Here is a 13,016-nt window from a genome sequence, read left to right on the forward strand (position 1 = left end):
CATTGACGAGCTGTTGGGAATCTAGCTGTGGGATGGGGGGCATGTGGCGGGTGGGCGGCACCCCAGGTCCGGGGGGGGGGGCAGACTCACCTGGGCTTTCCTGGCTACACCATTTCATACTGGTTGGCAGTGATGAACCGTGAAAGGCAGCAAGCCAAGAGCATCCCGATCAGCTGTGAGAGAGGAGGACAGAGACGGGGGGGGGGGGGGACAGGAAGTGAGATGACACTGATGCCCTCTCCCCAGACCAAGCGATCCACTGAGCGTTGTTTGTGATGCTGAGGGTTTACTGCCTTGTACTGACCACAGCGGGGGGGGGGGGGTGGGCAAACGAAGGCGGTCGAAAGTAATCAAATAATACGGCGCGTCAGACCCTAATTAGAAGCGCTTCGATCTGCCCGCGGGGGCTGGTAATCGAATCCGCTGGCTCTAATTAAGACTACTGGCTTTTCATTTTTTTTCCTCCCCGCTCCGCGGTAGCGCTGGACGGCGTGCGAGTTAAACTCGTGGTGGCGTGCGGGCAGCTGGCGAGATGAATTCTTCTGACATCTTTTTTAATTAAATCAGAAGGGGGGGTGTGTACCCTCAGGCCCATCCTTCGAGCCCCCACCCCTCCCCTCCCCCCTCCCCTCCCAGCGGAGCAGGCCTGTCAGGCACTGTAAAGAGGGATTAGACACACGAGGGGGGTGGGCTCTCCTAATGGGCGCCATTGATCTCACCTGCCTTTTATTCCTGATAACATTTGCAGTTCAATTAATGGCTCAAAGATCCAGAAAAGCGGCTGTAGCAGGTTGAGGCTGGGTGTCCCATCCAAGGTGGGGGTGTGGGATGGGGGCAGGGGGTAATGGAGCATGCCACTGGAAAGGGGAGGGGGACTCAAGATTCACACACCACTTGGCCTGGCTGGGCTAAGCTTGGCTTGGCCTGACTTTGCAAGACCTTTTATGTATGTGTTTTTTTATATATAACATATGCGTGTATGTATGTGTGTGTGTATATATATATATATATATATATATATGCGTGCTGTGGCAGCTAGGGGATGTAGCGGTTAATACAAGAACGCAATTCTACAGCTGAAGGGATGCAGCTGTTGAACCCTCACACCGAATTACTTCAATAGCCAGATTTCAAAGGAATATCAAAAGAATCAAGGGAATATGACCTGCAGTTAAGCAGGGAAAAAGTAGTAACATCTTCTGTAGCAATTACTATTAATTATGAGATTTATAAGATGGTCGGCATGACACCTGTCCAAAATCAGCCATCAAACACCCTTCTCTCCACTCTCACTGACTAATGAGCGCGGTTATCAACAATAGCCGCTTACCTGTGAGCAGGCGATGCCGAACGCCACGCCGGCAATGATGCCCATGTTGGTCTCAATGAAGGAGGTCACCAGCTCATAGCAGCCCTGTGCAGAAAGGACGTGTTAACATGAACAGATATGGCTGGGGATGGGCAGGGAGGGAGGTAAGCTAACAGACTGGCCGCCACAAGCTCATCTGAACATGGCGCAGGGGTGAGGCACAGTCAGCCTGCAGACTGGACAGTAGGGGGCTCACGCTCGGAAGAAGACAATGGATCCGGACAGTGACGCGAAACCGAACTGGGGAGTGGATCAGTAGTTAAGCTCCCCCATCCCGCCCCCAGAGCGTGCCACGCCTCCTCCCTGGCTGACCTGCTGGTGCACCTTGCCCGGGGCGACGGTGGAGTTGCGCAGGTCCTCGGGGCTGCAGTCGGACAGATCGCTGCAGCAGCTGCGGGGTAAGCCTCTGGCAGGGTAGTAGACGCTGGTGAACCAGCTGGTGTAGTTTAACACCCCACAGCAATGCAGCTGCATGGGGGAGGAGGGAGGAAAACATGCAGAAGAACATAATCACCATTCAGCCCGTCCACTAAGCGGACGGCTTGGCTTTTCCCATATGCAGTAATGCCTTTTAAATGAGTATAAAATGGCTCCTCCTCGCCGCCAGACTCACGCTGCGCTGGACATTGTCCACAGCCAGGCTTCTCTCATCCTCTGCATTGTACTCCTTCACAGCTTCACTGTACGTCCTCAGGAACGTGCCCTTTATCTGGGGGGTGGGCAGTGTCTTATTTCTCTTTTATACTTTTTAGCACTTTGTACCTTCACCCGCCACAAAGGTCTATCGCTATGGGGAGAGAAGCTGACAGCCCCCAGACACCCCCAGTTAGCCGCCCCTGGGGCTGCGATCCACTCGGGGACACCTACCTCATGCCGGAATACAAAGCCTGAGATTCCAGCGACCAGCTCAGCCAGGAAGACGAGGGACAGGAACATGGCGTACTGTGAAGACAGAGAGAGACAGGAAGAGTGAGGGATGGGCGAGAGAGAGAGAGAGGGACAGAGGGCGACGGGGACACAACGGAGAGAGAGAGGGACAGAGGGCGACGGGGACACAACGGAGAGAGAGAGAGAGAGGGACAGAGGGCGACGTTGACACAACGGAGAGAGAGAGAGGGACAGAGGGCGACGGGGACACAACGGAGAGAGAGAGAGGGACAGAGGGCGACGGGGACACAACGGAGAGAGAGAGGGACAGAGGGCGACGGGGACACAACGGAGAGAGAGAGGGACAGAGGGCGACGGGGACACAAGGGAGAGAGAGAGAGGGACAGAGGGCGACGGGGACACAACGGAGAGAGAGAGGGACAGAGGGCGACGGGGACACAACGGAGAGAGAGAGGGACAGAGGGCGACGGGGACACAACGGAGAAAGAGAGAGGGAAAGAGGGCGACGGGGACACAACGGAGAGAGAGAGAGGGACAGAGGGCGACGGGGACACAACGGAGAAAGAGAGAGGGACAGAGGGCGACGGGGACACAACGGAGAAAGAGAGAGGGAAAGAGGGCGACGGGGACACAACGGAGAGAGAGAGAGGGACAGAGGGCGACGGGGACACAACAGAGAGAGAGAGGGACAGAGGGCGACGGGGACACAACGGAGAGAGAGAGGGACAGAGGGCGACGGGGACACAACGGAGAGAGAGAGGGACAGAGGGCGACGGGGACACAACGGAGAGAGAGAGGGACAGAGGGCGACGGGGACACAACGGAGAGAGAGAGGGACAGAGGGCGACGGGGACACAACGGAGAGAGAGAGGGACAGAGGGCGACGGGGACACAACGGAGAGAGAGAGGGACAGAGGGCGACGGGGACACAACGGAGAGAGCGAGGGAGACAGAGAGAGAGAGGGACAGAGGGCGACGGGGACACAATGGGGAGAGAGAGGCACAGAGAGTGACAGAGGAAGAGAGATGGGGACATGACACAGAGAGAAGCTAAGAGGAAAAACTGAGGGAGGGAGACTGACATGATGGACAGAGGTGAAGAGAAGGAGACAAGGGGACAAAGAAAGGGAGACAGGGAGGAAAAGAGGGAGAAAGACACAGGAACAGAAACAGAGAGGGGGAACAAAAAGAGCGACAGAGCGAGAGAGAAGGGGACAGGCACAAAGGACTGAGAGAATCTGTGAAACAGGAAACATACATCCCCTCCCTTTTTTAAGGGAACTAGTTGCAGACATCACCTGTGACTGGGGGGTGGGTGCAGACAAACCAGCCAGGATGGAAGGTTACTGGCCACCAGCCTGTAGGTGGGACTCCCCCAGTATCCCTCAATGCACTGTGCATTAACATAAGGTGGCTCTGTTATTACATGTGTCACGTCCCACAATTAGTGCCGCTGTTGTCGTCGCTAAACGACGTTATTAGCGCCACGGATGGCGCTTGGTGCATTCAGCGTTATCGTGCTCATGCAGGTAAGGAACGTAATCTGAACAGAGCTGACGGCACAGCGCCTCCTGCAGGCCGCTGACTGTACAGGCCCATCCGCTGGCCTGAATGCTGCTGCATCTTCATTCCACAGCGGTGAGTTTTGTGACGACTATGTACAGCTACATATGCAACTGGATCCCGGATGTTAGGCACGTTTTAAATGCAAAATTTAATCTAAATTGTACATATAAAATCAAGGTCATATGAAACCAACTGTCATGAGAAGTGTGTGCTTATGTGCACGTGTGACAAGTGCAGGAGTGTGTCACTGAGAGACAGTTCATGTGTGTGTGTGTGTGTGTGTGTGTGTGTGTGTGGGATCCAGCTGGCATCTCCCACTGAATCTGAGAAGTGTCGGCCGACCCCCACATGTCTCCTTTTAAAGGCCAACCCCTCCCACTCTGTCAGGGGGAGGCACTGCGGAGGCTCAGCATTAAAATGCCAGAGGAGACCAATTAAAGAGACGGAGAGAGGGAGCGGTAGATGGGGGGGGTGAGAGACAGGAGCAGAGCGCGGCGGAATGCAGGAAGCCGTGTTCATCAGCCCTAACGGCTCCAGATTACTCAAACAATATTTAATTTCCTCAGCATGCTGCCCCCCCCCCCCCCCCACTCCATCCCAGCAGCCTCAAACGTGCCAGAGGACAGAGGCTCCCACTGGTTTGGATGCACCCCCCCACTATCTATGGCTGGGGAGGGGAGTCAGCAGAGCCAACATGGCAAAGCAGAGGAAGACGCCTCCAGGTTCAGTGAGATAAACAGGACCGTAACCTCGAGGTCCGGGGGGCAGGATGGCAGACCTCCTCATCAGGAGAAGGGGACTGCGGAAGGCAATGCGGGGGTCACGGGAAAGCCAGTGTGTCGCTGAAGCTGGCAGTTCCAGAATGATCCCTGTGCCACCCCCACCCCCTCACCAGCTTCAGCATCCAGGGGCTGCCGCGGCATGTGGCCACGCAGCCGAAGAGGCCGAAGAGGATGATGGTGATGCCTGTGCCGATGAGCACATAGGGGGCGTTGGTGGTGTTGTCGGCGATCAGGGAGATGTAGGGCCCCAACATCAGCTTCCCCCACACCCCAACAGCGAGGAGGATGGCCCCCGTGACCTGCAGGAAGAGGACGAGAAGAGGAGGGAGGACACGGCATCAGCGCAGCGTGACGACACCGAGAGCTTCGGCACGGTCCCGAGCCTCGTCCTTCAACCTCCAGTGTTGGCGCCCATCTGCCGCCCCAGACACAGCAGCAACCACACGTGATATTTTGCTGCCCCCTGGTGGTAGAACCAGGACATGTCCTAAGAATGTTAAAGACCTTCATACCTAGTATTAAAAGAGTACTGAAATAATAACCTGTGACTGTTTTTATGTACTGCAAATGGCCTCCTAATGAAACTTGGTTTGTGTCAAGTAGCGCAGCACTGACATACAGCACTGACTGGGTAGAACATAGACCAAACCTCACTAATTAGACGAGTGCCCTGAATCGGGTCCCTCCCAACAAGCTGCAGTACTTGTTCATGCCAGCAGTGTGCTATCTGAGCTCGGACCTACCTAAGCTCCCCTTCTTCCATAAATGGGATCAAAGGTTTATAATGAGCGTGACACAGTCAGATGCAAGTGGAGATCTTCGTCGATCTTCTTTCAGCTGGGCTTGGACATGTCACAGGTCTAACCGCTAGCCTCGGATTCATAAAGCAAACTGTTTTGGTGAGGAGGGCTCCAGGCACTCGGAGTTCCCTGTATGGAAAAGCCGCCTTGAGGTCTGGTGAAGGAGCAGCCGCAGACTGCGGAAGACTCTGGTCTGTTGGTTTTATTGGTCTTCATTAATTCCTTTGGCACACGTTATGTCTCGTTTTGGTGTTGACCATAGCGCCAGTCTCCCAGAAGGTTGGAGGTACTGGCACCTTGGTGCCCCTAGCAAAGGCAGGGATGGATTATAACTCAGAGGGAGCGAAAACATGGACCGGCTGTGGGTTCCTGAGGACCGCATTGGGCAAGACTAGCCTCAAGCTTTTTTGATGACTTAAGGGTTGGTTGTTGTACCTTTGAACAGGTACCTGGATTGTTCTTGTAATTGGGTAATATCATACTAGTTCTGTCCCTTTTGCAGCAGGCTGGGAGGGGCAGTTAGCAGACAGACAGGCGTGTGCTTGTCCCGGCATGTCTGCTGGCTGGGGTGAGGGCACATTGTAATGCCTGATGGCAAGACGCAGAAAAGATCCCCAGGAGCGTTCTTTAACATAGTAGTGCCCGGCGGCCATGAGCCATGACAGACCTCCCCTGGGCCTGTAACCGCGGCACTTCTCTGCCTCTCTCAGATGAAGTGTCACCCCCCCACCCCCCAAAATTAACAAGGAGAAGCAGGAGCGCCAGATTACACAGCCTTGAAGTGACAGAAACAAGAAATGCCCTGACGTGAGGGCGTGGCCTGATAACCCCACCCTTCTTTCTAAGTACGTTCCTACACCCACCAATCAAAGGCTCCTCCTACTGCTGTGTCATCGACTGGGCTGTAGCACTTCCAGGATCCTAAACGAGCACGGGGTGCACCAGCATAGGCGAGGGGGCAGACTGGCCAGGGCACTGGGGTGGAGCTGCTTAATTCTTAATGAGGAGACGAGGTATCCCGTGGTGATTGGGCTGTGGGCCGCGGTGATCCGAGCGCCAGCAGAGTGAGCAAACAGGACGGCAGGAACACAGATGGGTTGTGTCACTGGGGCCCCCCCATAGCTGTGACACACTGGCCACCTCCCTCCTGCTGGGGCTCATGCATAATTCAAGGGGCTGCAGACTGCTTGCCCGCACCCCCCTACTACTGGGTCAGGGAGTCTTCCGAATTGCCTCTGGGGACACGAGCATCCCAAATCAACAGAGACAGCGCCGGTGACAACAGCCTCTCGGGGACTCGTGTAGGAGAGGTGTCTCCCAGCATGCCTCAGGGGGCTGGAGAAAGAAGGACGGGGTAACTACACTGGGTTTGCGGAGGAATGGGGTGTTTGGAGGGGGGGGAGGGGTTGTTGTGAATCAGATGGAAGCCATTTTGAGGATTTAAAAACAATAGCCTCAGCACAGAAATCAAGATATCCGTAATTAAATCGACGTGGCGCCGGCGAGATCGACAGGGCAATTAAAAGCTGAACAGGATTAAATACGAGTGGCGGAACGGAAGCGCGTGACGGGAATGCCAAAGGGGGAGGGGAGCGTCTCTGTCGCCACGGAGACGAGATCGCAGTGGGTCTGAGAAACCGGGAGGTGCCAACAGCATCTGGCCTTTAATCACGTCTAACAGGGGTTGCCAGGAGAACACCAGCGCCACCCTGTGGCAGACCGTAGAATCACTACATCACGACAACCCAGCAGGGTATTAAGTATCATGTGACTTTGTACCATACCGGGCTGGTCTGTTGGGTGCTCCCCTGTATTCACAGCCAGCCTGAGCCCGTCATCATACAGATGTCCATGCAGGCCGCCACCGTTTACGAACTCGGGACCACTCGCTGGAATCCTGCCCTGGGTCCTAGTGTCAGCTGGTGTTTTGTTAATTTTAGTTGATTGGTTCAGAGGCGGCTCTCCTTCCTCTGCAGTAATCATGTTTGTGTTTGGGGGCGGGCAAGGGGAGGGGGGGTTTTGTGGGAGCCTCCTAGGTTCCCCACCCCTCAAAAAAATATGAAGCAAAGCAGCCTGAAGGCAGAAACGCCAAAGTGCATTAATGAACGTGCAGGGTGCAGGGTGCAGGGTGCAGGGTGCAGGGTGCAGGGGGCAGGGGGCAGGGGGCAGGGGGCAGGGTGCAGGGAGCAGGGTGCAGTCTGCATTTCCGACAACATGTGTGACGCAAAGCCTCTAATGGGTGCAGACGGAGGGGTAGCAAGTATCCAGGGAGGTGTCAAGGGCACCCCACATGACGAGAGGTCCTTTTTCGGCGGTGGGAGGGAGCATAATCCTTGGCGATGCACACGCGTGGGGGGGGTGCAATTTAAAAAAATCGGCCTTTGATTCAAAGGAAGTCACATCTCTTGTTCTCTTCCTCTTAGCATTTCAAATGATGAAGCCTGATCAAAGCCGCCCCCCCGGTCTGCCCGCTGCCGCTTCGCACAGGGGCGGAGGGGCCCGATCTGCCCGCTTTGATGACAAGCAGGCTGCTTTCCATTTTTGGCTTGGGCAGGTTGTCTCCCACCAGGCCAGTCTGTCTCGCCATCCTCTCGGACCGCCTTCCCCTCCTGCCTGACAGTCTGGCTCCAGCCTCAAGCGGCCATGATTACCATCATCCCTGAGTCATCCTGCCCTGACTGCCACAAAACTGCCTGTTTATCAGAAGAGGAGAACCTGAGCTCACTCAGCGGCCAACCAGCGATTATGCTTTGACTCGACTGTGACTCAGGACTACATATGGACATTCTAAGAAATTGAGAAAGCGCCCAGTGCAGACAGAGTAATGACCTTGAAAAGGTTAAATGACCTTAGAGCACATGCAAATAAGATTTAGATCTAGCTGGGCAGGGCAGCGTGTTGAAGGCCTGATCACGTTTGGCACGGCCTCATCAGTGAGAGACGTTCTCCTCAGAAACACCTTCTGCCGTCTGTTTCAGCGCCAGCTCCCTCACACTCTCTCTTCCTCCGTTTCTCTGCCACACACGCTCTGTCACTCGGTGCTAATCGGGCACAAACAAACCGGCGAAGTTGGTGCCGCTCCTCCCAGCAAAGTCGAGTGGGTTCCATCCCGCGCCCTGATAATCACCAGTGCCGGGAGAGTACAAAGCTCAGGGAACGCAGACAGGAGGCACGGCGCCGCGGGGGGGAACAGCGTCCTGCCAAAGCTGTGATATGCTCTGACGTGCTTTAAGACATCAGACTCTTAAATGCAGATAATCTTCAGGTTCTTCCCGAGGTAACGTGATAAGACAAAAGCGCAGCCACCCAAACGACAGTCCATCTCCATAGCAACCGCATCCACCCAGTAATACCCTACCTATCACCCGCCGGCCCCAGTGCTGTCACATCTCACAGCTTGCTTTGCTGCCCCTTGTCACCCCACCTGTGCTGTGACCTGACCTGCCTGGCTGCCACAGGGTGGAGGTCAGGTGCCCCGGCGGCTAGCGGCTTTGCATTCCTCGCCAAACTCACAGCGGGGAGACGTCACACCTGGCCAGATGTCACGTTGTCTGTGCCCCTCAATTTCCCTGCATGCAACACACACTCTTCCTCTGAGTCACATTCAGAGGAGTAAACAAACAGAGCATAAACATACTGCCCTGATCCTGGCCTGAGCCAGCTGCACCACCACAGATGGTAAAAGAAAAAATGTTGGTCCTGCTTACACAACCGCGAGTATGCAGTGAGAGCGGAGACAGGGATGGACTTAAATACTCACCAAGCGCAGGCTGCTGTTGTCCTCCCACTTCCCACAGCTGGACCGGCGTGCTTCACGTGAAGCGGCAGCCTGGGCTGTGCTAATTAAGGCTAATTGATCTTTTGGAATCATGGTGCAATGGCGCTGCCAGTGATTACTGGAAAGGGTTGAGCCATTTATCCAGTTAACATGCTAATTTAACAGGAGCGGAGATTAGTGGCCGGACTTTGCGTTGCTTCCCGCCTCAGTACTGCTAGGTATCCGCATCAGGGTGGCGTGTGAGGTGAGCACAGCGTTCATTAACAGTAGGAGAGGAAGGCCATCATTTCAGCGTCATCCTAATGGGTCACTGAATCCACCGCGCCGTTTGCTAGTGCACAAATATGGCGTCTTTTTGTAGTCCAGCAGACCAAATAATCACCTTACGTGAGTCAACAGTGCATGTAAGATGCCGATGGAGCAGGAAGTGATCCAGCCACTTGCTTTTAGACGAACACATCTGCCCTCCTTGTGGCGATGGTGCGCAGAAAGAGCTCCCCCTACTTTTGATATCAGCACCTGCGAGTGATGGATTTGGGAGTCTGCCTGGCTGCAAATAGCGGGGGGGAACCGCAGGCCACACGCGTGGAGAGAGCGGCACGTATCGCGCAGAGCGGGGATTACAGCCCAGGCTAATTATCCCCCGAGCCTGAGTGCTGACGGGGTGACCCCACTTGACTAATGAGATAGCAGCACGAACCAGGAAACAGGCCGGGGCTGGAATTTAATCAAAGTGTCCGCCGTTCGGTTAATCTCCAACAAACCGCACCATGTCAGATTTTTCTCCCACCCTTTTTTTGGCCCGTTTCGATGGTGGGGGGAGGGCATGATAGGGACGCATTCGCCGCCATTCACACCACGGTAAATATTTTCCAGTGACCGGTGTGTTTACGATGAGCCCTGACCCCCCCCCAGGGACCCGACACCACCACCAGCACTGTACCCCACCATTTGCATGACAGTTGCCGTGAGATGAGGCCTTATAACGAGCTGCATTACGAGTTGGGGGAGGGGAGGCTCTCTGTTTACATGAGTCGCTCATTATTCAAACTGCCAAGGGGCCAGATGCTGCTAGCGCGCATGCTAATGAGTGCTAAAGACAAAGCAGGGATTAATGTGAAGCTGAAACCTCGCACCTTCATAGAACGTAGCATTTAACCCGCGGCGTGGCTCCCGGCTGCCTTAAAGGAAGAGTCGATTAAAGGGGCAACACCGTTTCAAAGTCGCGGGCCCGGAGTAAACACAGGGTGGCGCTGTTGGGGTCTTAACAGAGTGACCCTCTGAAGAGGAGGTGACACTGCCAGCCTGACCCAAGAGCAAAGCAAACTGAAGCCGGCAAGCTGCCGCCATGGCGGACCTGAGGGAGACCAGGGGGCTTGAAAATGGAGATCGCGGCGTAAATGATATTTCCACAAACCATGATGAATGCGTGACACCCCCCCACCCCCACCCCCACCAAAAGCCGTTTTCTATCATGGGCCTCAACGGGGTGTCGCGCTCGCCTAGCAGCCGAGAGACGAATAAGCGCAATAACACTCTGCGCGGGGCGAGGGATTAAATCACACAGCGTGACCATAAATGCGACGCTAACTGCTTCCTCCCGCTCTGCCGCCCACTTCCCGGGGAGGAATTCATCATGGTGACGGGGCGGCTCGAAAGCACGGGTGGGGGGGGGGGGGCAGTGCCGGACACCTACTTGCTGACGGGCAGCTAATTATAGAGGCGTTTTCATTAGCGCGCACCCTGGAACTGCTCCCCGTGCAGAGCGTCGTGATCCTGCAGTCGGCACCATGCATTCTGAGGGCTCCTCTGAATTTCTCGCTGAGCAGCTAAATGTCAGGCTTCCCAGAATTAACTAGCAAGCTCTTTATTGCCTTTTGACCCCACCCTTACTGGTCCCTGAAGGTGGCATTTAACACGCGTGTCTTTACTGGTTCAAAAGAACCAGTTAGTCTGCCACACCTTGTGCATCATCTTTGCTGCTAAAGCTGCCTTGAGCACAAGTCAAAGTGCCATCAGACAGACCAGTGTTCCGTCTAATCCGGCCCTTGGGGACCCACAGATGGGCCACATTTTGCTCCCTCCCAGCAGCACCAGGTTGGGAAAGGTACACAGTTTGGGCAGAAGCACAACTGGCGCGTTTCCCACTCAGTGTTAAAAATACTTGGTCATAAATAGAAACAAAAGTCACAGAGAGAAACTGACTGGCAGCCATAGATTTTAGTACTCAATAGATCAATTGGATTCTTAGCTGAAACACTTGCAATGTCTCTTGTTAATTCCTCTGATGTCTACACTGGCTAGGGAGAAATTACAGCCCTCAGATCTGTCATTATGGCTCCTAGAGCCCCCCCCCCTAAAGATCCTGCTGTCACATTGAGGACCTTCACTTGACAGAGAGACATACTGTACAGGGTCAGAGAATCCAGACCCAAAACCAAAGGCCAAAAGGCTTAAGTGAAGGCTGCCAAGCTGATTGGCTCATGAAAGTATATATGAGATCACATAGGATCTAAATAAGGACTTTTTTTTAAGTGACTGATAAAGATGAAGATCATGAGTACAGCTAACTCGTCATCTAAGACAAACTACACGCGGTAGCATGCTGCGCATGCGCTAATGGCTTAACCCCCGATGGGGGACAGTCAGGGCTCCTTTAATCTCCGATTTATCCGCTCATAAACATGCACACTTCCCTGGAGCCCTCTGACTCCTGCCTGGTGTTTTCATTATTGTTAGTGGGACCATATCAGCCCCAAACGAGGTCAGAGGTTTAGCATCTCACTACGTTACTGCCTAGCGTAAACAAATAAATCGGTAAAACAAAACAAAATAAATAAACAAGACGCAGGACCATTAAAATACAAGACAGATAACAGAAAAACAGCCCTGCTTACAAGTCAAGGCAATTACATGTCCGTTAGAAAACGAAGACAGATGACTGTGTGGGGGGTGCGGCAAATCAGGGCTGTCGGAACTAATCCCGTTAAACTAGCGGTAAATGATGGCGCGCGCCGCCTGCGTGACCACTCCACCCCCCCGCGTGCCGTCTCCGTTTCGCCACTTTCATACTCGGCGACTTAGAAATGTTTACACTTTACTTCCTATTCCATCATCTTATTTCCTGTCTTCCGGGTTCTGCTTCGTCTATGTGGTGTACAGCGCCTCCGGATGGTACCGGAACCCATCAGGCAGAATCGTGATTACTTGCCCACTTTGATGGTGTTCACAGATGACTAGCAGAGCCTTCATAAATTCAGGCTTGGTGCCTGGACTAAGGGTCCAGCAGATTGCCTGGGCTCAGGATGTGACCCAGCAAGCTCTCCACTCAGCCAGGTCCTGTCAGGGACCATCGCTATGTAACCGGGTCCTGCAGAAGACACCTGTGTATGCCCTGGTGACTGGCTGCTTCCTTATCTACAAGCAGGGAAGGGGGGGGGGGGCATGTCCTGTTTTTGAGCCCAAGTCCCCATGGTGCCAAGATCACATCTCACATGCCGCTGTGATCTAAATGCAATATGACAAAGGGTCCTTCTCTACTTCTTGTTTTTACAGTAAATTCAGTGGACTGTGGTTACACTGAACGGTTGCTTAGTGACACTGCTTCTTTGGTGAATGTTTTATTGTTTATTCTACACAGTGCAGTAAATCTGCTGTAATACAGCTTTTTAAGTACAGTTTCTCAGTATGGAGGAGGGGGTCTCACTGAGCCAGTAGAAGTACAGGATGTTACAATAATCAATATAACGTGGGTAAGACGTTGGGACATCTTGATGACCTTAATGTCAGTGCCACCATGGATAAATGGAAGGATCTCCATGGTAACACTCAAA

The 13,016-nt window shown here is 54.0% G+C and overlaps 1 protein-coding gene across 2 annotated transcripts in view; it reads right to left on the bottom strand.

Annotated features, from left to right (window-relative positions):
• The window catches only part of LOC111838254 (tetraspanin-7-like), a 30,544-nt gene that overhangs the window by 4,101 nt on the left and 13,427 nt on the right, over positions 1-13,016 (bottom strand). For both annotated transcript variants that reach the window (XM_072698933.1, XM_072698924.1), the window contains 6 exons: positions 4,716-4,904; positions 2,237-2,311; positions 1,983-2,078; positions 1,682-1,837; positions 1,331-1,414; positions 91-173 (listed from right to left, as the gene is read on the bottom strand). In XM_072698933.1, the coding sequence (XP_072555034.1) occupies positions 105-173; positions 1,331-1,414; positions 1,682-1,837; positions 1,983-2,078; positions 2,237-2,311; positions 4,716-4,859 (624 nt within the window). In that variant the 5' untranslated portion in view covers positions 4,860-4,904 and the 3' untranslated portion in view covers positions 91-104. The remainder of the gene's footprint in view (positions 1-90; positions 174-1,330; positions 1,415-1,681; positions 1,838-1,982; positions 2,079-2,236; positions 2,312-4,715; positions 4,905-13,016) is intronic.

This window comes from Paramormyrops kingsleyae, chromosome 1 (genome assembly GCF_048594095.1).
Source record: "Paramormyrops kingsleyae isolate MSU_618 chromosome 1, PKINGS_0.4, whole genome shotgun sequence".
NCBI classification, from domain to species: Eukaryota; Metazoa; Chordata; class Actinopteri; order Osteoglossiformes; family Mormyridae; genus Paramormyrops; species Paramormyrops kingsleyae.